Genomic DNA, 25,727 nt, shown 5'->3' with positions numbered 1-25,727 from the left:
TTCTGCCCATTTTTGGATTGGGGTGTTTGTTTCTTTGATATTGAGCTGAATGAGCTGTTTATATATTTTGGAGATTAATCCTTTGTCCGTTGATTCATTTGCAAATATTTTCTCCCATTCTGAGGGTTGTCTTTTCGTCTTGTTTATGGTTTCCTTTGCTGTGCAAAAGCTTTGAAGTTTCATTAGGTCCCACTTGTTTATTTTTGTTTTTATTTCCATTACTCTAGGAGGTGGATCAAAAAAGATCTTGCTGTGATTTATGTCAAAGAGTGTTCTTCCTATGTTTTCCTCTAAGAGTTTGATAGTGTCCAGTCTTATATTTAGGTCTCTAATCCATTTTGAGTTTCTTTTTGTGTATGGTGTTAGGGAGTATTCTAATTTCATTCTTTTACATGTAGCTGTCCAGTTTTCCCAGCACCACTTATTGAAGAGACTGTCTTTTCTCCATTGTATATCTTTGCCTCCTTTGTCATAGATTAGTTGACCATAGGTGCGTGGGTTAATCTCTGGGCTTTCTATCTTGTTCCATTGATCTATGTTTCTGTTTTTGTGCCAGTACCATATTGTCTTGATTACTGTAGCTTTGTAGTATAGTCTGAAGTCAGGGAGTCTGATTCCTCCAGCTCCATTTTTTTCCCTCAAGACTGCTTTGGCTATTCGGGGTCTTTTGTGTCTCCATACAAATTTTAAGATGATTTGTTCTAGCTCCGTAAAAAATGCCATTGGTAATTTGACAGGGATTGCATTGAATCTGTAGATTGCTTTGGGTAGTATACTCATTTTCACAATGTGGATTCTTCCAATCCAAGAGCATGGTATATCTCTCCATCTGTTGGTATCATCTTTAATTTCTTTCATCAGTGTCTTATAGTTTTCTGCATACAGGTCTTTTGTCTCCCTAGGTAGGTTTATTCCTAGGTATTTTATTCTTTTTGTTGCAATGGTAAATGGGAGTGTTTCCATAATTTCTCTTTCAGATTTTTCATCATTAGTGTATAGGAATGCAAGAGATTTCTGTGCATTAATTTTGTATCCTGCAACTTTACCATATTCATTAATTAGCTCTAGCAGTTTTCTGGTGGCAGTTTTAGGATTCTCTATGTATAGTATCATGTCATCTGCAAACAGTGACAGTTTTACTTCTTCTTTTCCAATTTGTATTCCTTTTATTTCTTTTTCTTCTCTGATTGCCGTGGCTAGGACTTCCAGAACTATGTTGAATAATAGTGGTGAGAGTGGACATCCTTGTCTTGTTCCTGATCTTAGAGGAAATGCTTTCAGTTTTTCACCATTGAGAATGATGTTTGCTGTGGGTTTGTCATATATGGCCTTTATTATGTTGAGGTAGGTTCCCTCTATGCCCACTTTCTGGAGAGTTTTTATCATAAATGGGTGTTGAATTTTGTCAAAAGCTTTTTCTGCATCTATTGAGATGATCATATGGTTTTTATTCTTCAGTTTGTTACTATGGTGTATCACATTGATTGATTTGCGTATATTGAAGAATCCTTGCATCCCTGGGATAAATCCCACTTGATTGTGGTGTATGATCCTTTTAATGTGTTGTTGGATTCTGTTTGCTAGTATTTTGTTGAGGATTTTTGCATCTATATTCATCAGTGATATTGGTCTGTAATTTTCTTTTTTTGTAGTGTCTTTGTCTGGTTTTGGTATCAGGGTGATGGTGGCCTCATAGAATGAGTTTGGGAGAGTTCCTTCCTCTGCAATTTTTTGGAAGAGTTTGAGAAGGATGGGTGTTAGCTCTTCTCTAAATGTTTGATAGAATTCACCTGTGAAGCCATCTGGTCCTGGACTTTTGTTTGTTGGAAGATTTTTAATCACAGTTTCAATTTCATTACTTGTGATTGGTCTGTTCATATTTTCTGTTTCTTCCTGGTTCAGTCTTGGAAGGTTATACCTTTCTAAGAATTTGTCCATTTCTTCCAGGTTGTCCATTTTATTGGCATAAAGTTGCTTGTAGTAGTCTCTTAGGATGCTTTGTATTTCTGCGGTGTCTGTTGTAACGTCTCCTTTTTCATTTCTGATTTTATTGATTTGAGTCCTCTCCCTCTTTTTCTTGATGAGTCTGGCTAATGGCTTATCAATTTTGTTTATCTTCTCAAAGAACCAACTTTTAGTTTTATTGATCTTTGCTATTGTTTTCTTTGTTTCTATTTCATTTATTTCTGCTCTGATCTTTATGATTTCTTTCCTTCTGCTAACTTTGGGTTTTGTTTGTTCTTCTTTCTCTAGTTGCTTTAGGTGTAAGGTTAGATTGTTTACTTGAGATTTTTCTTGTTTCTTTAGGTAGGCTTGTATAGCTATAAACTTCCCTCTTAGAACCGCTTTTGCTGCATCCCATAGGTTTTGGGTCGTCGTGTTTTCATTGTCATTTGTCTCTAGGTATTTTTTTATTTCCTCTTTGATTTCTTCAGTGATCTCTTGGTTATTTAGTAACGTATTGTTTAGCCTCCATGTGTTTGTCTTTTTTATGTTTTTTTCCCTGTAATTCATTTCTAATCTCATCGCGTTGTGGTCAGAAAAGATGCTTGATATGATTTCAATTTTCTTAAATTTACTGAGGCTTGATTTGTGACCCAAGATGTGATCTATCCTGGAGAATGTTCCGTGCGCACTTGAGAAGAACGTGTAATCTGCTGTTTTTGGATGGAATGTCCTATATATATCAATTAAATCTATCTGGTCTATTGTGTCATTTAAAGCTTCTGTTTCCTTATTTATTTTCATTTTGGATGATCTGTCCATTGGTGTAAGTGAAGTGTTAAAGTCCCCCACTATTATTGTGTTACTGTCGATTTCCTCTTTTATAGCTGTTAGCAGTTGCCTTATGAATTGAGGTGCTCCTATGTTGGGTGCATATATATTTATAATTGTTATATCTTCTTCTTGGATTGATCCCTGGATCATTATGTAGTGTCCTTCCTTGTCTCTTGTAACATTCTTTATTTTAAAGTCTATTTTATCTGATATGAGTATAGCTACTCCAGCTTTCTTTTGATTTCCATTTGCATGGAATATCTTTTTCCATCCCCTCACTTTCAGTCTGTATGTGTCCCTAGGTCTAAAGTGGGTCTCTTGTAGACAGCATATATATGGGTCTTGTTTTTGTATCCATTCAGCCAGTCTGTGTCTTTTGGTTGGGGCATTTAATCCATTCACGTTTAAGGTAATTATCGATATGTATGTTCCTAGGACCATTTTCTTAATTGTTTTGGGTTTGTTTTTGTAGGTCCTTTTCTTCTCTTGTGTTTCCCACTTAGAGAAGTTCCTTTAGCATTTGTTGTAGAGCTGGTTTGGTGGTGCTGAATTCTCGTAGCTTTTGCTTGTCTGTAAAGCTTTTGATTTCTCCATCAAATCTAAATGAGATCCTTGCCGGGCAGAGTAATCTTGGTTGTAGGTTCTTCCCTTTCATCACTTTAAGTATATCATGCCACTCCCTTCTGGCTTGCAGAGTTTCTGCTGAGAAATCAGCTGTTAACCTTATGGGAGTTCCCTTGTATGTTATTTGTTGTTTTTCCCTTGCTGCTTTCAATAATTTTTCTTTGTCTTTAATTTTTGCCACTTTGATTACTATGTGTCTCGGCGTGTTTCTCCTTGGGTTTATTCTGTATGGGACTCTCTGCGCTTCCTGGACTTGGGTGGCTATTTCCTTTCCCATGTTAGCGAAGTTTTCGACTATAATCTCTTCAAATATTTTCTCTGGTCCTTTCTCTCTCTCTTCTCCTTCTGGGACCCCTATAATGCGAATGTTGTTGCGTTTAATGTTGTCCCAGAGGTCTCTTAGGCTGTCTTCATTTCTTTTCATTCTTTTTTCTTTAGTCTGTTCCGCAGCAGTGAATTCCACCATTCTGTCTTCCAGGTCACTTATCCGTTCTTCTGCCTCAGTTATTCTGCTATTGATTCCTTCTAGTGTAGTTTTCATTTCAGTTATTGTATTGGTCATCTCTGTTTGTTTGTTCTTTAATTCTTCTAGGTCTTTGTTAATCATTTCTTGCATCTTCTCAATCTTTGCCTCCATTCTTATTCCGAGGTCCTGGATCATCTTCACTATCATTATTCTGAATTCTTTTTCTGGAAGGTTGCCTATCTCCACTTCATTTAGTTGTTTTTCTGGGGTTTTTTCTTGTTCCTTCATCTGGTACATAGCCCTCTGTCTTTTCATCTTGTCTGTCTTTCTGTAACTGTGGTTTTTGGTCCACAGGCTGCAGGATTGTAGTTTTTCTTGCTTCTGTTGTCTGCCCTCTGGTGGTTGAGGCTATCTAAGAGGCTTGATGGGAGGCTCTGGTCTCAGAGGGACATTTTCATGGCCACCAGTCTATTCTTTGCACTGCACAGAGCTACTTGACACAAATTCAGGGAATAGATCCTCTGTGGTTCCCATGGGCCACTCTTCCTGAGGGCAAAACTCATGAAAGACGAGTTAGTGGGATGAACTACAACCCCTGTTGCTGCAGTTGCTCTTGGAGCTACAACTGGTGCTCGTCCTCTCTCTCCTCTCCTATTCATTCTAAATTTCTCTCACCTTCAGGTATCACTTCTGTAGGTCTTGCTGGCTTGACCTGATGGTGTTATATAACCCAAACCTTCATTCCTGAGAGGTCTGAGCCCTTGGGAGTCATATCCTTCTGAGGCTGGGGTGGCTACACTTGCCCACGCACAGTCATAATTGGGTCAGAGAGTACCAAGAGGTGCCCAGGTGTATCATCTGGGTAGCACACACATTCTCCATGCTGCCATAATGTAAAAGCAGCCCTATTACCTCCTGATGATCAGCGCCAATTACTCTTGTCACAATTGACTCGTCTTCTTGCCTGCTGGTCCCTGGGCTCAAGGAGTCCAAAGTGTCCTGGTGGTAGCCATAGCTTGTAGTTCAATGGGACCCTTTCCTGCATCGTCTGGCAAGAGTGTGCCCTCTTTGAGGACCATGACCACCATCCTTGTCATGCCCGGAGTTGATGGGACTGGAAGCACAGAGTCCTCCAGTGGTAAGTGGGGCCACTCATGCTTCCACCCCTTGGTCTCTGGATCCATATATTTTTTCTACTAGGATACACAGCATCAGATACAGGTCTCTGATTTAATATATACACTGTGTCCTGAAGAGCACCCCCTTCTTTCAGAGTGTTGCCCCCAAACTGGCACTTTAATTATTCCTTTCAAAAGCCTTTCCAGTGTTCTATGAGGCTGGGTACCTCTGGATGGTGTGGTGCGTGATACAACCAGTGGAGCCCATGGTCATGGGCCCACTCCCTCACCTCCTTTGCTGTAAAATGGGTCCCCTGATCAGATGCCATGTTGCGTGGGATTCCATGCTTGTAGATCAGGCCTTCCATAATCCCCTGGATTGTGGTACTTGCTGAGGCTCTACAGGCAGGAAAGGTAAACCCCAGTCTAGAATAAGTATCTATACCTGCAAGGACAAACTACTGATGCTTCTCAGATGGAAGGGACTCATTGCTGTTGACTTGATACCAAGTGACCAAGAGATAGTGCCAGGTCTGGGAGCTCAGTTTGGGTCTCTGTTGCCAACATGTTGGACATTTGGAGGCACCAGTAAACTGGATCAGCTTTGGCAAGTGGGAGTCCATGTTATTGTGGCCATCTTGGCAACCATGGCCACTACGTGAATATGCCCATTGTGCCAATTCTGGGGTGGCTGCTGACAAAGGCTAGCTGATGTCAACTGGCTGAGTCATTTTGTCTACTTCGTTGTTAGGTGCCTCTTCTGTGATGGATGATTTCTGGTGGACATTTATGTGTGATACAAAGATCTTCACATTTTATACCCACTCCCATATTTCCATCCACATGCCTCTACCCCAGAACTCCTTGTATCTGATCTTCTAGTCTTCCCTTCCAGGCCATTGGCCACTGCCCATGAATCTAAATATTCTTACCTCAGACCACTGTTCCTTCCACACGAAGTGGATGACCAGATGTACCACTTCAGCTCCACCCATTGGGAAGATTATCCCTCCCATTTTCATTCAGGGCCACTCTCGAATGTGATGTAATGTAACCACCATCCATTTTCAGCTTTCCCTCACACACTGAGCAAGAGCTTTATTTTCCTCCTTCAGCTGTTTGTATGAGAACCCTCCCCCCGTGTGTCTACAGGTTCAAGCCTTGGTGGGACACTGGTACAACTCTTATGGGTGACATTGGGATCTGGGCTACCTGCTCATGCAGTTAACTTGTGTCCTCTGGTCTTGCTTGAGCCCCATCCTGGATGTAACATTTCCATGTTGTTATGGACTGATGCTAAGCCTGTCTTACTTTATGACTTGACAGTTCAGAAAGAACCCAACTCATAATGTGTAGCTCCAGCTGCATGTTGATGCTCATGATAAAACATTTTGTCTCTACCAGGGCCCACTAAGCTACCAGGACCTGTTTCTTTTTTTTTTTCTTTTTTATTTTATTTATTTATTTATTTATTTATGGCTGTGTTGGGTCTTCATTTCTGTGCGAGGGCTTTCTCTAGTTGCGGCAAGCAGGGGCCACTCTTCATCGCGGTGCGCGGGCCTCTCACTATCGCAGCCTCTCTTGTTGCGGAGCACAGGCTCCAGATGCGCAGGCTCAGTAATTGTGGCTCACGGGCCCAGTTGCTCCGTGGCATGTGGGATCTTCCCAGACCAGGGCTCGAACCCGTGTCCCCTGCATTAGCAGGCAGATTCTCAACCACTGCGCCACAAGGAAGCCCCCAGGACCTGTTTCTCAAAGGGTATATTATTTTCTGCTGTGGATGGCATGCCCTTGCTCCAGACTCCAAGGGCCTACATTGTTTTTCTCCCACTGGAGCTTGCCATAAGCTCCGCACTGTATCATTTTCCGCCACTGATGCTTGTAACACCTTGGATTGTATCCAGAAGGTCAGCTGGATTGTATGGCCCACGTGGCAATGTTGCTTGTACCATAACCTGGACCTGCTGCAGAACCCTTTCCTACTCTGGCCCCTACTTAAAGCTGGAAGTCTTCCATGCCAGAGTAATATTCCAGGAGTAGAATGGGCTGCCTCTAGGACCCAAAGAGGCCTACAAGATGCTTTGCTTCCTCTCTGTGGTAGGGGATGTGAGATTCAGGTCCGTTTTTTACTTTGGAGGGATATTCCAACATGCCCCTGACCCCTGGACTCCTCCACTGGGATCACCACCAATGAAATCTTTAGCAAGTAAGTTGTAACTTTGTTCCAAGGACTATCTGTGTCTCACCTACCAACCAGGATAGTGTCATTTTCACCTTCAGGGAAGTGAATGATCAAGTTCCAACTCCACATCTTACTGCCTATATTCTGAGACCGCTTCTGGTGCCACTTATGTAGTCCAGGTCCTCTAAGAAGTAGGTGCCACAACAGAACTAGCCATGCAAGAGATTTCTTAGGGACAGTGCCGAAGACAGAAAATGGGGAGGGAATTGGGGGAGGCTGGATACTTCAAAGCAGGTCTGACTCTGGGTGAAGGAGAGAGAGAAGGGAGGAAGAAAGCAGGAAGGTTGGGTGGAAGCATCTTAGACTGCAACACAGTTCTGAAGGAGTCTGCAAGACCATCAGGGAGTCCTTGAGCCAGAGGTGCCATCAGAGAAGTCCTGCATCATTGGCTTGGAGCAGGCTGTGGGAAGCATGGCCTTGGCATCTACACAGTGATACATTTCAGAGTGCAGCAGCTGGGACCATCAGTCACTTATGGTCCTTGCAGTAGGGGATCAGAGAGGTCTATTTTCATGGCTGCCAGGAAGGTTTGTTTCCCTTCACAAAAAAGAATACTAATATGCACATGTAAAAATGTGTGTAATTTCATAGGGTTCATGGGCCCTCATGGACCCGCTCAAGTCCATTCGTTGGATGGCATGGGTGGTTAAGAACACCTGTTTTCAGAATTTACTGCTGATGTCATTTAACAAGAATAGACTGCTGTGGGTTTTTATCTGAAAGATAAACAACACATCTTCAAAAGACACATAAATTCCTTAAGGATGTATTATAGTCTCTTCATTAAAAGGGGGCCTATATCCTCTTAATATCATGTACAGTACTATATACATTGTAGATAATCTGAATATCTTGGATGGGTATACAATAAGGATCCCAGCCAAAATAGTCCCATTTTGGGGGGAGTTTTAACAGTAGGATTGGGAAGCAACAAAGGCTTTTCAATCTTGAAACCCTCTCTTGTCTCATAGTTTAGCAGAGCAGAAGTTTGGTGAATCCACCAATTTCAGAAGGCTCAGAACTTTGTTCTAATAAAGAAGATGCCCAATTTCTTTAATCAAATAAAATGTTTTCAATATGTTATTCCTCCTTGGTAAGCAGTGCAATTGAAGCAGTGTAGTGGAATACATTTCCAAATCCAGGCAAAGGATGATCTTACACAACTCATGTGATCCCTGTGTGTTGGATTCCCCTACCTTTTTTAATGTTTAAAAATATAAATACTTTATTTATAATTTTAATTGAGATGAAATTTACATAGTTCAAAGTGCACAAAGTTTGAAAGAACAGCTCAATAAATTTTTACATACACCCATGTGACCACCAATCAGGTCAAGATATAGAACATTTCCAGGGCTCCCAGAAGGCTCCCTTGTGTTCCTTCCCAGTCAGCACCCCACCCCCGCACATAAAAGTAACCACTATTCTGACTTCTATAACCATAGATTAATTTTGCCTGTCCTTAAACTTCATGGGCTCCTTTGTGTCTGGCTTCTTCCACTCTGCATTATGTCTGAGATTCATCCATGTTTTTGTGGGTGACTGTACTTCATTTATTTGCACTGTTGTGTAGTATTCCATTGCATGGTTATCTTATCATTTACTGGCCCATTCTACTGTTGATGGATATTAGAGTTGTTGCCAGGTTGGGGCTATTATGAAAAAAGCTGCTATGGATTCTTGAAGATGTCTTTTAATGGACATAAGTACTCATTTCTCATTAGTGCATATCCAGGAGTGAAACTGCTGGGTCAGTGAAATATGTGTGTTCAGCTTTGCTAGATATTGCCCAATAGTTCTGCAGTGTGGTTGCACTACCAGTTTTCACTCCCATCAGTAAAGTGTCAGAGTTCTAGCTGTTCCCTATCCTATCCTGGCCTCACAGACAGTAGGTATCGTAATCCCTTTAAATTTTGGTCATCCTGGTGGGCATTTTCCACTTTTAAGTAAGACTAACTGAGCCATTATCAGTCAGGGAAAAGGCATGTCAGTGCTCTCAGAACCTCTTAAAGAGCTTGGGACGGTTTTACCCCACTGGATACACAAGGTTGTGATGTAGATTTTTTTTTTACTGACTATTTATTACAGCATTCTTGGTTCTTTGGAAGCACACCTATAGAGATAACAAAAGAAGTTTTATAATTATAAAGGCCCTTAGAAAAGGCACTGGAAATGATTCTTGGAAACTGAAAGTCTAGTCTATGGCCCAAATTGAAGTGGTACAAAGAGGGAAATGGCCTCTTCAGGGACCAGAGAAGAGGTTAGCTCCAGAGGAAGGAATGGATCCTGCATTTTATTACTGAGAATAACTGTCCATTCTTACTTAAATGTGTATAACTTCTCAGTGGTATTTAAAGGATTAATAATTTAATTATCAAACAACTTGGACTTTGTTAGGTCAGAGAAACAGCGATGTTTACATTGATAAGGTTCTGCTGTTTTTGGGCTTTTACTGATGAAAGAGGAAGGACAAGAAAACCATTAATAATTATAACTAAGTAGTTTCCCTACTTTATTCTACTCTCAGATCCATGAACAGGAAATATGTCTGTTTGATCTTTTAATCTGTAAATCAGGATTTGAAGACAAGAATTATAGCTCCATCATCTCCTTTAATCCTTTCCCTTAACTATTCTTACCCTATAAAACTGCCTTGATTTGTCTGTGGGGCTCTATTTCTAAATTATTTTAATTCACAATAATTAAAAATGAACAAATGTTTATTAATTGCTTTCCTTGTGCTAGGTAAATGGCTATGGGTCCTTGCATCTATTATCATTTATGCTTCACACCAAGTATCTTGCTTAAGTTCTTCTCACCCCTGTGAAGCTAAGAGATTATATTTTATTAACACTGCTTTAAAGATAAAACTATTAAGGCAAAGAGGTGAAATGACCTGCTTTTGTATGTTTCATTATAATTTCAAGTTCAAAGAGTTTATTCTCTTTCTTTCACTTTTAGATTCAAGTTGCCAAGTCCTGTCAGTTTTCTCTTGGATGAAGGCTTCCATTTCCACAACTGCTGCTCTTGTTCAGGGAACAGAATAGCCACAAGACTGGTTTCCCAAATAAATCTACACAGTATCACCATATCAATCCTGATGAAACACTGCTTTCATTATGTTCCTCTCTCCTGCCACACTATTCAATGGCTCCCCAAAGCCTGCAGGGAAAATCCCAAACTTAGTAGCTTTTTGGTGAAGGCGCTCCTCTGTTTTACACCAACATACTTTTCCAAATACTTTCACACACAAATCCTCCATTTCAAACAATACAGACTATTTACTGACCATCAAATAAGAATTCCAATCTCACACATTTGCTCACAGACCTGCCAACCTGCCAACCTGCCAACCTGCCTTCTATGATAGACATCCATCCACTGACCTGAGGGGTTCCCTTATCAGGTATTTTCTCCCTTCTCTGAACTCCTGAGGCATTTCATAGTTGTATTAAGGAGACAGCAAATTACCTATAGAGTAACAACAGGATGAAAAGTGGCATAGTAGATTTGAAAATAAATTATATACTCCTTGAACTGAAAGAGCTCAAAATGTGAGATGACAATATAAATGGAAAATTTAATTAGGAACTTAAAGGTATGTTAGTAGCGTTTCTGAGCATGTTCTATGTAGTAGGCCATGCACTATTTTCCCTGGACTTGCACATTTATTTCTATAAGTAGGCACTGTTATTATCCTCCGTTTACTGTTGAGGAATCTGAGGCTCAGATATGTTATAGGACGTAGCCAAGATCATCCAACTAATAAGGGGAGAGGGAGCATTTGAATCGCCCATATTCTTTTTTTCTTTTTTTTTAACATCTTATCCCTTAGGGTATAGTGCACTTAAGATGTGATCTCAAGTTCCACTTGCTCCAGGAAGAAGACAGGGAGATTGAGGGAATGTAAGACATTGGAAGACTAGTAGGAAGGTGAATACAGAGAAACAGAGGAGGGCAAGAATTAACAAAAGAGAAATAAAAAGATGGACTGAAACATGAGCCAATAAAATGGAGCTTAGGAATCTGGAGCTAGCTCTGTCAACATTTGTCTTCCAGGGTCCTCCTTTTATAAACAAGCTGAAGATTTGTAGATTCTTAAATGGCTCAAATTCAGTCAGCCATTTGGTTCTCAGATTTAAAGCTGTGGAAATGCCATTTTACTGGTTTGTCAGCAGTTGCAAAGACTTTGAGGACGAACTCATACCAACCAAATATCTAAGAGATTGATGAATAAACCAGCTAACAGAATATTCATGTACAATGACACTATTTTACAATACAGTCGACTCATAGCTGTCTTCACAGAACACTCCTAATGGATATGTCCTATCAATGGCTTCCCATTGTGCTTAGAATAAAAACCAAAATTCTTGCTTTGGCCTCAAAGGCCTACATGAGCTAACCCCTGTTGAACTTTCCCAACTTGTCTTGTGCTCCTCTCTCCCTTGCTCACTAAACTCTAGCTATACTCACCTTCTTCCAGTTCCTTGAAGAAGCCAAGCACTTTTTCACCTCAGGACCAACCTGTACGCTACTCTCTCTAGCTGGAATAATCTTCTCCATTCTTCACTTAATTATATGGGGATCAGAAATTAAATACCTTAATTTCTTTTACTAACCTTAGTTAAAGAAATGTAATTTTTACAGTTATATTTAATGAAAAGTCTTGAGGGGAGCTAATCTTATTAGCATAAGCACTTTGAGAATTAATTCAAAATGTCATATTTGTACAACTCTCAGGAAGATAACTAAGTGAACTCAGAGGACATTTAAATTCTAGTGACCATGTGAAAAGGCACTGTTGGAAAAATAGCCAGTAAGAACATAAGTTTTTAGACATTAAGATATGTGCTCTGTTCCTTGTTAGTGAGATGAGATCTTCAGAGAGATGTTCTATGATAAGACTTGTAAACACAAAATGTCTAGTGTAATCACTTCTGCTCATAAAACAGGTTTGTTATAGGAACTTGTAGTTATTCACTTCAGGGATAAAATAATTTGGTAATAATAAATGGAATGGGCTCACTTAAGCAGTAAATGAACTTACCAGCCCTATGGCTCAACCTATAGCTGTAGAAGAACTGCCATCACCTCAGACAAATCTGCTCCAAATCCAATGAAAAGCCTGGGCCCCCCCCAATTATTCTCATCACTTAGGATTCAGCCTTCTCAGAAAGGCTTTCTCTGGGCACTGTATTTATAGCAGCACTACTTAAATTTTGGAAAATCACTTGGTAAAACTACAGATACCCGGCCCCTCCCTATTTCCATAAGCCAGGGCCTCTGTATTCTTTATTAGCTCTCCAGGTGATTCTGATACTCACTGAAGTTTGAAAACTACTGATCCAAACGTGTACTCTTCCTTTTGTCCCTTTATTCTCTATTAGAGCGTCCTGTTTGTTTCCCTCCCAGCTCCTATCACAATATCTATTTCCGTGTGGTTGTCTGTCTCCCCTACTAGACTATAAACACCGTGAGGGCAGGGATCATGTCTTGTCAATTACTATATCCCCAGCATACAACACAGTGCCTGGCACAAAACTGGGGGTCAAAACAATAGATGGCTCAGTATGCATAGGATGAATGAAATGGATTTTTGTTCATAGTGCACCCAAGGCTTGCTTCATAGAAGTGAGTCATAAACTTTTTATTTTTCATGAGAATCTTTTGGGGGGATGCTACTGAATATTACAGATAAAATCAGAGTAGAGTCAGCTGTTCTGGTTAAATCAGGAATGGATGTTCCAGAGTTCTTCCCACTTGGCCTCGCTTATATCCCTGAAGGCAGTATAGGACCTTGCTTCACAATGGGTGGTCCCTGGACCAGCAGCATCAGCAAATGGTACGAAAGGAATGGTGGGTAAGACCGCTGACACCATAGCACAAATCAAGGCAGTAGAACCAAAAGTCATTTTATTCTTCACTGTCACATCCAGGCAGTTTTTTTTAAAAAGCCAGATTCACTTATTAATGTCCTTGATGAAGCAGTAAAAATTATTAATATTAAATTTCAACCCTTGAGTACATGTCTCTTTAATATTCTGTGTGATGACGTGAGAAGTAAGCATTAAGCCTTTCTGTTGGATAACAAAATATGATGATAAGATATGTTGAAGATAAGAACATATGCAGTTCTTTCAGTTGTGTGTTGAACTAGCTGCCTTTTGCATGGTACACAAGTTTTTTGTTTGTTTGCTTGTTTACATTTATTTTATTTATTTTTGGCTGTGTTGGGTCTTCGTTGCTGCGTGGTCTTTCTCTAGTTGTGGCGAGTGGGAGCTACTCTTAGTTGCAGTGCACAGGCTTCTCATTGCGGTGGCTTCTCTTGTGGAGCATGGGCTCTAGGCGTGCGGGCTTCAGTAGCTGCAGCACGTGGGCTCAGTAGTTGCGGCTCGCGGGCTCTAGAGTACAGGCTCAGTAATTTTGGCACACAGGCTTAGTTGCTCCGCGGCATGTGGGATCTTCCCGGACCAGGGCGCGAACCTGTGTCCCCTGCATTGGCAGGCGGATTCTTAACCACTGCACCACCAGGGAAGCCGCTTGCATGGTACACAAGTTTTAATTTTAAAAAAACTGACAAACTATGGTCATTTGGACTTGGGTATTTGGCAGACATCTTGAAAATGAACGAGGTGTACCTTTCACTTCAAACAAAGTAACTGACAGAATTTGTTGCCAAAGATAAAATTTGAGCTTTCAAGAGAAAATTAGAATTGTGTAAAATTTTTATCTTCTTGGCAATACTTAAAGATTTTTCTAATGAGATAGGTGGTTGTCTTAGCCCATTCGGGCTGCTGTAAACAAAACACCATAGACTGGATGACTTATAAACAGCAGACATTTACTTCCCACAGTCCTGGAGGTTGGGAAGTTCAAGATAAAGGTGCCAGTACAGTTGTGTTCTGGTGAGGACCCTATTCCTGGTTCATAGCGCCTTCTAGCTGTGTCCTTACCTGGTGCAAGGGGCTAGGGAACTCTGGGCAGTCCCTTTTATAAGACGCTAATCTCATTCATGACTTAAGTGCTTACCCTCATGACTTAAGTGCACCCTCATGACTTAAGTGCTTACCAAAGATCCCATGTCCTAATACCATAATCTTTGGGTGCTAGGATTTTAACATATGCATTTTGGGGGCACACAAACATTCAGACCATAGCAGTGGTGGTATTAACAAATGCGATTTTTTAATTTTACATAATGTAATGTGCCATCATTTGGAAGATCTGCATAATTCAGTGAACTAATATTTTCCAAATGACCAATGTAGAATCACACATGGGCAAAAGATTTATTCAAAGTGAAGTTTTATGTAACAGTGTAGAAAAGTTCTTGATGTGGTTTCGGATTCCACACTGCAACTAATCTTTAAGGAGCTATCACTTGTAGAGTTTCAGTGTAACATCCAAGAATATTCATGATTATTTGAAAAGGCTACTTCCCTTTTTAACTACTTATATCTGTGAGGCTGTATAGTCTTCCTATACTTCAAACCAACATAGTACCACGGATGGAAAGCAGAAACAGATTTGAGAACACAGCTGTCTTCTATTAAGGCAGGCATGCAAAAATACAAATCAATGTCATCCACTCTATTCATTAACTTTGTTTTGGAAAATATAGTTATTTTCATAAAATATTATAGGTTTACTATTGTTAGCTTTAAATAATATATAAATATTTTGAAAATTTCTCAGTTTTAATTTCTAACGTGATATATACTGATAGATATATACCATATAAACAAATATCTTTGAGATCTTTATAATTTATGAGAGTATAAAGAGGTCCTGAGAACAAAACATTTAAGAACTGCTGCCTTAAGAACAATTTGAAAATTTCTTCCTTTAAGCAGTTCTAGCCTCAAAGATAAATAAACCTGATGGGTTCTTCCTAATCCCTTTCCCCTTTTATCAGCTAGACCCCAAGTCTGACAATTGCCAAGTGCCTCAGATTTATTTCACATAAATATACATTCCTGTCATGCTTTCCTAAGGAAAAGAGTTGTCACTTTAGGGATGCAAGGATTCTTCAATATATGCAAATCAATTAATGTGATACACCATATTAACAAATTGAAGAATAAAAACCTTATGATCATCTCAATAGATGCAGAAAAAGCTTTTGACAGAATCCAACACCCATTTATGATAAAAACTCTACAGAAAGTGGGCATAGAGGGAACCTACCTCAACATAATAAAGGCCATATATGACAAAACCACAGCAAACATCATTCTCAATGGTGAAAAACTGAAAGCATTTCCTCTAAGATCAGGAATAAGACAAGGATGTCCACTCTCGCCACTATTATTCAACATAGTTTTGAAATCCTTGCCACAGCAATCAGAGAAGAAAAAGAAATAAAAGGAATACAAATTGGAAAAGAAGAAGTAAAACTGTCACTGTTTGCAGATGACATGATACCATACATAGATAATCCTAAAATGCCACCAGAAAACTACTAGAGCTAATCAATGAATCTGGTAAAGTTGCAGGATACAAAATTAATGCACAGAAATCTCTTGCATTCCTATACACTGACAATGAAAGATCCGAAAGAGAAATTAAGGAAACAATCCCATTCACCATTGCAACAAAAAGTATAAAATACCTAGGGATAAACCTACCTAAGGAGGTAAAAGACCTGTACTCAGAAAACTATAAGACACTGATGAAAGAAATCAAATATGACACAAACAGATGGAGAGATATACCATGTTTGTGGATTAGAAGAATCAATATTGTGAAAGTGACTATACTACCCAAAGCAATCTACAGATTCAATGCAATTCCTATCAAATAGCCAATGACATTTTTTTAACAGAACTAAAACAAAAAATCTTAAAATTTGTATGGAGACACAAAAGACCCCAAATAGCCAAAGCAATCTTGACGGAAAAAAACGGAGCTGGAGGAATCAGACTCCCTGACTTCAGACTATACTACAAAGCTACAGTAATCAAGACAATATGGTACTGGTACAAAAACAGACATATAGATCAATGGAACAGGATAGAAAGCCCAGAGATAAACCCACGGACCTATGGTCAACTAATCTATGACAAAGGAGGCAAGGATATACAATGGAGAAAAGACAGTCTCTTCAGTAAGTGGTGCTGGGAGAACTGGACAGCTACATGTAAAAGAATGAAATTAGAACACTCCCTAACACCATACACAAAAATAAACTCAAAATGGATTAAAGACCTAAATGTAAGACCAGACACTATAAAACTCTTAGAGGAAAACATAGGAAGAACACTCTCTGACGTAAATCACAGCAAGATCTTTTTTGACCCACCTCGTAGAGTAATGGAAATAAAAACAGAAATAAACAAATGGGACCTAATGAAACTTAAAAGCTTTTGCACAGCAAAGGAAACTACAAACAAGACGTAAAGACAACCCTCAGAATGGGAGAAAATATTTGCAAACAAATCAACGGACAAAGGAGTAATCTCCAAAATATATAAACAGCTCATGCAGCTCAATATGAAAACAACAAACAACCCAATCCAAAAATGGGCAGAAGACCTAAATAGACATCTCTCCAAAGAACACACACAGATGACCAAGAGACACATGAAAAGCTACTCAACATCACTAATTATTAGAGAAATGCAAATCAAAACTACAATGAGGTATCACCTCACACTGGTCAGAATGGCCATCATCAAAAAATCTACAAACAGTAAATGCTGGAGAGGGTGTGGAGAAAAGGAAACCCTCTTGCACTGTTGGTGGAAATGTAAATGGATACAGCCACTATGGAGAACAGTATGGAGGTTCCCTAAAAAACTAAAAATAGAACTAACATACAACCGAGCAATCCCACTACTGGGCATATACCCTGAGAAAACCATAATTCAAAACGAGTCATGTACCACAATGTTCACTGCAGCTCTATTTACAATAGTCAGGACATGGAAGCAACCAAAGTGTCCACTGACGGATGAATGGATAAAGAAGATGTGGCAATGGAATATTACTCAGGCATAAAAAGAATATTACTCAGGCATAAAAAGAAACAAAAGTGAGTTATTTGTAGTGAGGTGGATGGACCTAGAGTCTGTCATACAGAGTGAAGTAAGTCAGAAAGAGAAAAACAAATACCATATGCTAACACATATATATGGAATCTAAAAAAGAAAAAAATGGTTCTGAAGAACCTAGGGGCAGGACAGGAATAAAGACACAGACGTAGAGAATGGACTTGAGGACATGGGGAGGGGGAAGAGTAAGCTGGGACGAAGTGAGAGAGTGGCATGGACATGTATGCACTACCAAATGTAAAATAGATAGCTAGTGGGAAGCAAACGCATAGCACAGAGAGATCAGCTCGGTGCTTTGTGTCCACCTAGAGGGGTGGGATAGGGAGGGTGGGAGGGAGACGCAAGAGGGAGGGGACATGGGGATATATGTATACGCATAGCTGATTCACTTTGTTATACAGCAGAAACTAACACAACGTCGTAAAGCGATTATACTCCAATTAAGATGTTAATAAAATAAAATAAAATAAAATAAAATGATTGAATTAAAAAAAAACTACAGTGAAGTATCACCTCACACCAGTTAGAATGGGCATCATCAGAAAATCCACAAACAACAAATGCTGGAGAGGGTGTGGAGAAAAGGGAACCCTCTTGCACTGCTGGTGTGAATGTAAATTGATACAGCCACTATGGAGAACAGTATGGAGGTTCCTGAAAAAACTCAAAGTAGAATTACCATATGACCCAGCAATCCCACTACTGGGCATATACCCAGAGAAAACCATAATTCAAAAAGACACATGCACCCCAATGTTCATTGCAGCACTATTTACAATAGCCAGGTCATGGAAGCAACCTAAATGCCCATCAGCAGACAAATGGATAAAGAAGATGTGGTACATATATATACCATGGAATATTACTCAGCCATAAAACGGAACAAATTGGGTCATTTGTAGAGACTGTCATACAGAGTGAGGTAAGTCAGAAAGAGAAAAACAAATATCGTATATTAATGCATATATGTAGAATCTAGAAAAATGGTACAGATGAACTGGTTTGCAAGGCAGAAATAGACACACAGATGAAGAGAACAAATGTATGGACACCAAGGGGGGAAAGGGGGAGGGGGAGGGGGGGACGAATTGGGAGATTGGGATTGACATATATACAGTAATATGTGTAAAATAGATAACTAATAAGAACCTGCAGGGACTTCCCTGGTGGCGCAGTGGTTAAGAATCCGCCTGCCAATGCAGGGGACACGGGTTCGAGCCCGGGGACGGGAAGATCCCACATGCCGCAGAGTAACTAAGCCCATGCGTCACAACACTGAGCCCACGTTCTAGAGCCCGCAAGCCACAACTACTGAGCCCGTGCGCCACAACTACTGAAGCCCACGCGCCTAGAGCCCGTGCTCCGCAACAAGAGAAGCCACCCCAATGAGAAGCCCGCGCACCACAACGAAGAGTAGCCCCTGCTCACCACAACTAGAGAAAGCCTGCGTGCAGCAACAAAGACCCAATGCAGCCAAAAATAAATAAACTTAAAAAAAAAACCTGCTGTATAAAAAATAAATAAATAAAATTAAATTTGAAAAAAAAGGAGTTGTCACTTTGATTAGATTTTTGTACTTGTTTGCTTCCATGATTCGGTTTGGCAAGGGGCCAGGCCACTCACCTGGGTAGCATAGGTATTCACAAAGCGGCTTCTAGAAAGAGATGGCTCAACTGAAGCATCAGCTGCTGGGTTCTGCCAACTTCGGAAGACAAACTCATTCTTTGCCCTTTTTTGGACACCAGCTATTCTACTCAGTGTTTCTGATGGCGGGATATAATTTCGTTATGAAGGGCCAAAGAAAAAATATAAAGTATTAGAAACAATCAATCAAATAAAAGGGGGCTAATATTTATTTAGCACTTGCTTTAAGCCAAATACTCATATATGTTAATTCATTTAATCCTTTCAGCAACACTATGAGATGGGCATTATTATCCTCATTTTACAGATAAGGAAAGTAGGATTAGATGGCTGTTATATAGCAGAGGAGGGGTAAAACCCAGGCCTCAGCGGCTCCAAAGACAGATTAATAGTCAGAGGATCTGGGTTATGTCAAATGCTTTATGGTGGTGCTTTATGGATGTGGGGATAAAGACACCTCAAATAATTCTTTAGAATTACCTCATACCAATGATTCTCCGAGTGTGGTCCCTGGGCTGGCAGCATTGGCATCCGTGGGAACGTGTTAAAAATGCAGATTTCCAGGCCCCAGTCCAGACCTGCTGAATAAGAAGCTTTGGGGGAAGTGAGGAAGGCAATGCAAAGGGCAGACCAGCTGCCAGAGTTGCCGACCTATAAAGGTGTTTAACTGTGACGGAAATAAACCCGCAATATTGTCAGTTAACTCAGGTGTACTCTTCTCTGGGGAAAGCAAATTGGTCTCCTATTCCATGTAGCTAATAAATTCCTCATTATGAATTTCAACATGTGACAGGAAAATAATGTTTGTTATTTATAATGTTCTGCTTCCTTCTTAAGGAAGACTGATCCTGGTAACCAGAAAAGTTTTTGCTTGCTTAAGCATGAGCTCTCCACCATTCGTCTAATGGCCTCTTATCTTCCTACTCCTCCCTTGGTGCCTGAAGAATCAGCAGTACAGTACAGACCTCTGAAAAATCTTACTCATGGATCTTCTTAGATCAGATTTCCTAGAAGCAGAGCCTGAGTTGGGGATTCCTGTGCAAATGATTTACTGAGGAAACACTCTCAGGAGAAGGGAAGCGAGGGAAGGAGGTTAAGCATCAGGGGAAGCTAACCAAGGATGTGGTCTCAAACAGATATACTGGCTTCAGCCTAATCCCCAGGGAAACTCTGGAGCATGAATTTCACCACAGGGTTGGTCCTGCCTAGAGGGATGAGAGCCAAGTTTTTGTACACCTCTCTATCAGTTACTCATTGACTGTAGACTGCCAGTAGTGTGGGATGAGGGTTGAGAGTGTAACCTCCTGGGCTAAGTGGTTCCTGATGGCTGAGGGTAGCAAAAGGGGCAGCTGTGAGCCATTAGTATCCAACCCTGACAGCAGCTGGGGGGTAGGCGAACTCCGGATAATAGACATCTGGATGAGACACCAACAGCGTCTACTACATGAATGCTTTTTGGATCACTGTTCACATCCCTGAAATCTGTATCGATCTCTGCTTAGGTGTGAACTCTCCTCTCATCTGTTGGCCTCATAGAATCCAAGTCCTGGACCAGCCAGTTTCCTATTCCCCATTCAGCCATTGAAGTAAATCAAGTCAAGTGGCTACATTTGTAGGATCCCAGATAGTTTGCAGAGGGGTGTTGAACACATGCATTATCCCTCCCTGTAGAATATCTTTCTATCCTAGGAACATTTTGTTGTTATTTCCTGTTTCCTTCTTTTGTAAAATGAAGGGATGATCTGGATCGTTTCTAAGCCTCATTCCAGTTTAAGAATTCACTTGCCTAACGATTTTGCTCCAGAAGGCAGCTGTTGTACTTGCATTGTCTCTGGGAATGCGTTTCACAAAAACATGGATTAGAAACTAAGTCCAGTGTCATTGATACAATTCAGGCACTGTTCAAACTGTGAAAAGATTTAGTCCATATAAAGGAATGCACTTCCATTTGTTCTGACCACGATTCTTTTATCAATAATTGATATTAAATTTACTGGATAATTATTAGGGATGAATTACTTTAAAATATTATAGAACTGCAGAGTTGATTGCAAATTCCTGCCTCAGTGATCTGTGTCATGTGTTTGCCACACAAAAGTGCAGATACTTTCATTTCCATTCCCAATATTACAGTGCATCAGCACTTAAATTAAGGGCTTCAGGAAGGTTTCACAATGGCAAAGCAATATATCATTGAAACTGTGGCAGAAACTGAGGCAAACTGCAAAAGTATCACTGAAATGTCCCTATGTGTCTCCTTTTAATCAAGTACAAGCTGATATTGAAAAAAATTCCTGATGTAAATGACTGAAAGTAGGTCTACCCCTACTAGATACTGGTCCTTTGTGTGACTTAAAACAAAGCACCTATTCAGGTTTATAAAACACTGAAAAGCGTCCCCTCTTGCTGGACAACTTACAAAAATGTCATTCCTTCCCTCTGGCTGTAAGGCCTATAAGGAGGAACAAGCCTTGGTATCTGAAGTGCAGACCAGGTTTTAACCCTTACTCACACCTTTTACCTGAGACCTTTGCACAGAGTACAACTTGCATGTCAGTATATAGTGTTCCTGGTTGTAGGTGTCCAATCGTTGTGACTTGACCGGTTTTCCATTCTTTGATATGACCTTTCATATTTGTCATCAATCCTGCAAAACTGCTGAGTAGCACCATGTCTGAAGACATGCTGCAGCTCATCTCCATTGATGAGAATTGTCCAAGACAAAAATGCCCAAAAATGAATGTGTTCTGGACACCCTCTCTGTATGTATTCTTCATTCCTTTTTATCATATGAGAAGATTTGCCTTGGAACTTTGGCATTGGACCAAGAGGCCCTCACCATTTTAACTGAAGTTCTAGGGTCACTTACTTGTGTAGGAGCTCTAATGTGGCATTGCCATGCTAATCTACGCAGATCTTTCTGCCTGGGGGTGTTACAATAGTCAAATTGTTAGCACAATATTTGTTCGAAATATCTGACATTGAATTATTTTTCTAAAGTTCTTAGAAACATCACTGCAGAAAAAAAGAAAACAACTGATAATTCTTCCCCTACATGGAAATCATTGCAGTGTAATCACATGGTGTTTTTACTTCCAGTGTTACAGTGGAGAAAGCCTGGAAGAAAGGAACTCTTTGACTAGTTATATTAATTAAGTCGATAGGATCTACTACACCAGCAACCCAAGGGTCATTGCTGGAGTTTTTGTTAATCTCTGTCATTACAGTAGTTACATAGGAAAGGGAGTGAGGGAGGAGAGGGTAAAAAGAAACAGGAGATAAAATAGCTTTGGAAAAATTAATATCAATACTAAATCTTCCTTCCCTGTTTTCTTTATTCCTGACAATATAAATAATGTCTTCTTAAGATGAAAAGTTGGGGGCTTCCCTGGTGGCGCAGTGGTTGAGAATCTGCCTGCCACTGCAGGGGACACGGGTTCGAGCCCTGGTCTGGGAAGATCCCACATGCCGCAGAGCAACTGGGCCCGTGAGCCACAATTACTGAGCCTGCGCGTCTGGAGCCTGTGCCCCGCAACAAGAGAGGCCGCGATAGTGAGAGGCCCGTGCACTGCGATGAAGAGTGGCCCCTGCTTGCCACAACTAGAGAAAGCCCTCGCACAGAAACGAAGACCCAACACAGCCATTAATTAATAAATAAATAAATAAATAAATAAATAAATAAATAAAATAGGTAAAATGCTGAAACAATACATAAAAAAAAAGATGAAAAGTTAAGAAAGCAAATAAATTCCTACAGGCTTAGGTTGAGAACAGTGTTAATTTGTGTGTTCATAAAAAAGAAAGCTTTGGGGCGTTTTGAGGTAAGGTGACTACATTTTGGCAAGAAAATGATACAAGTTCTTTCTGATTGAGGGAAGAAGATTATACCTTCTATTTGGTTTAGAGAATAGCCAGTAAAGAGATGAGAGCTCATTACCATAGGAGACTATTTAGAAAGTGGAGTGATGCTCAGGATAATGTCCTTTGTGTGTAGACACATGGCACCTCCTAGTTAAATTGTTCTTATACCCTCTGCTGAAAGAAGATAGTTTATGAAACTCCACTCTTTCTTTTTTTTCTTAAATTTATTTATTTATTTATTTATTTATTTATTTTTGGCTGTGTTGGGTTTTCGTTTCTGTGCGAGGGCTTTCTCTAGTTGCGGCAAGCGGGGGCCACTCTTCATCGCGGTGCGCAGGCCTCTCACTATCGCGGCCTCTCTTGTTGGGAGCACAGGCTCCAGACGTGCAGGGTCAGTAGTTGTGGCTCACGGGCCCAGTTGCTCCGCGGCATGTGGGATCTTCCCAGACCAGGGCTCGAACCCGTGTCCCCTGCATTGGCAGGCAGACTCTCAACCACTGCGCCACCAGGGAAGCCCCACTCTTTCTTTCTTAAGTGCTCCCAATAAATTACCATAAACATGAAAGTCACCTTTGATATTTACTAGAAAAATTGATTTTTTTCCTGTAATATTATGAGCCTTCCCCCATCTCCCTACTAAATATGTTTTATTGCATCTTCATTGCACATCTGATTTGTAATTCATCTCATACTCCCTCATTTAAGTCATAGCTATCTGCTGAAGACTATCAGTCAACCAGCCTGGAAGCATTCTTCCAATAGTAGAAATGGAATATAAAGGTAATTACTTTTCTTGTCCTCTGTAAAATATGTTACCTTTTTAAAGTTTCAGTTATTTAACATTTGAACTAAAGATTTCAAATTATATCGTAATAATTCAACAATACACATTGTGTTCACCCACAAGAGACATCTAGCTTTAATTACATAATAATCCAGTAATGAAAAATTTTATTATCTTGAAGAAAAATTAGAGGAAAAAAATGGACTAAAATGTAGCAAGTAGTAGATTTATGGAACTACCCAGTGTGTGGTGTGATTAGATGCATGACAGGCACAAACATTAAAAAATTAAATTGGTCCTGCTGGAGAATTTGAACCTACAGAAATGTCACTAATGGATGTTATATTCCTAGCTAGGTATTCATGGTTTTACCACTTGTTCCCAAAGGCTTCTGTAGGCTTGTAACATTAAGTATTTATTACAGAAAAGAGATGTGTGCTCTTGAAGGACCCTCCTTCCACAAATGACTAGAAAAAACTCCAGAGTTTGGACATAATTATAGCTGTTTTTCTAAGAATTTCATCATTTGCCTCTGTAAGTGAATGTCTATCTACCTCATTTGCCTGAAAATTGTATTACATAAGCGAGATGGATCACAAATCTACCAGCAGCTGACTGTCTGGTAAGTGTTTACTTATAAATTAGTGTGGGTGATAATTTATTAAGGTAATAAGCATAGATTACATTTAATGGCTTAGGCATTATGTGTAATGAACACAGTATTTTATGTTTAGTTGAAGCAAATGTATATGATTATGAATATGGTACCCAAATGTAACTCAGAAATTGTGAATTAGAAAGTTTAAACCAAGTTAAGCCACGTGTTACAGTGCATCAGCACTTAAATTAAGGGCTTCGGGAAGGTTTCACAATGGCAAAGCAATATACCATTCACCTATACCCTGTATCAAGATTTGTTTATTTCTTAGATTCTCTTCTCCTTCCCTCATAAACTGACTCATTCTGTTACTGAAGAACATGGTTTCTCTCTTGAGAAGCATCACGGCATTAAAACTTTGGCTTCTGGAGCTGAGGCGAGTAATCTGTCAGCAGGGACACCATGACAGCCTGGGATGACACACAGAGAAAGAGAAAGAAAGAAATGGGTAAACATTAGCAAGAGTCTGTTTAGGGACCTACGGAAGAGGATCCAGGTTGCAGCTTTGAAGGCCTATGGTTGAAATGTGTTTTCCTGAGGAAATGATAAGGGGACGGTTCTGAACTAATATTTATTTTTATTTGGATAAAGGGAGGTCAGGAGGGATCAGGGTGACCCAAATACATACACAAACACCATGCTTATTTAGGCCTCATTCCAGGACTAGTGGGGGAGAGAGCTGAAGTGAGATTCCAAGGTGGAAGCCATGATTGGATTTTCTAGTCACAAGTGAAACCTAGGTATTGGCTGGTTTTAGAGAAATAGAATCCCTCCCATCCTTGTGTTTACACTGTGGTTTGGCTACTTGTAACCTAGAGAAGTTTAGAATAAATCAGATGTAGAGTAGTTAAGGTAAATCATTTAGGTTAATGAATAATGTCTTTCCGAATCTGGGTCCTCATGAAAGAGTATTTATAACCAAGAGTACAGCTTCCCATTAGGCTGCCAGCTACAAATGGGAATTTTCACTTTTACTCTTCCCAACTTCCGCAATAATGACAATAGTAATAAGATCAGAAACAGTGATGACAAATGTTGATTGAGTGCTTACTATGTACCAGACTAAGTGCCTCATCATGTGTTAGTCGGTTAAGAAGTATTTGCCAGGCACTGTGCTAGGTGCTACAGTGAGGTAGAGAGAACTGTTTGTGCATTATCTCATGTAACGCAACAACCTTCTAAGGCAGCTTGTGTTATTATCACTTATAGATGAGAAACTCAATCCTGGAAACAACACAGAGTAGTACAGAATTGGGTTTGGACCCAGGTTTCTCTGACTCCACTCTTAAGAGGCAGTTTTACTGCCTTTCAGGTACTTGCTTTTGCTTTTTGATCAAGCAAGAGCAGGTCTTGTCTTTCAAATGTGCCTATTGATAGTATTTATTGAAAAGTTACCATGTGCTGGGCCCTGTGCTGACTGCTTTATGTGCATCGTACTATTTATTATCCATTCCTACTATGTGAGGTAGGAAGAGATATAAAATACAGATGAGGAAA

General features: G+C 40.0%; 1 protein-coding gene and 1 long non-coding RNA gene across 2 annotated transcripts in view; one reads left to right on the top strand and one right to left on the bottom strand.

Moving 5' to 3' along the window:
- The window catches only part of LOC137756512 (uncharacterized), a 173,739-nt gene that overhangs the window by 114,278 nt on the left and 33,734 nt on the right, over positions 1-25,727 (top strand). The window lies entirely within an intron of this gene.
- The window catches only part of OTC (ornithine transcarbamylase), a 57,511-nt gene continuing 54,879 nt past the window's right edge, over positions 23,096-25,727 (bottom strand). The window contains exon 10 of the mRNA XM_068532766.1: positions 23,096-24,640. Within this exon, the coding sequence (XP_068388867.1) occupies positions 24,581-24,640 (60 nt within the window). The 3' untranslated portion in view covers positions 23,096-24,580. The remainder of the gene's footprint in view (positions 24,641-25,727) is intronic.

Source organism: Eschrichtius robustus, chromosome X, assembly GCF_028021215.1.
Source record: "Eschrichtius robustus isolate mEscRob2 chromosome X, mEscRob2.pri, whole genome shotgun sequence".
Taxonomy (NCBI): Eukaryota; Metazoa; Chordata; class Mammalia; order Artiodactyla; family Eschrichtiidae; genus Eschrichtius; species Eschrichtius robustus.
Note: the sequence above shows the minus strand (reverse complement) of the source record. Positions and strands in the feature narration are given on the sequence as shown.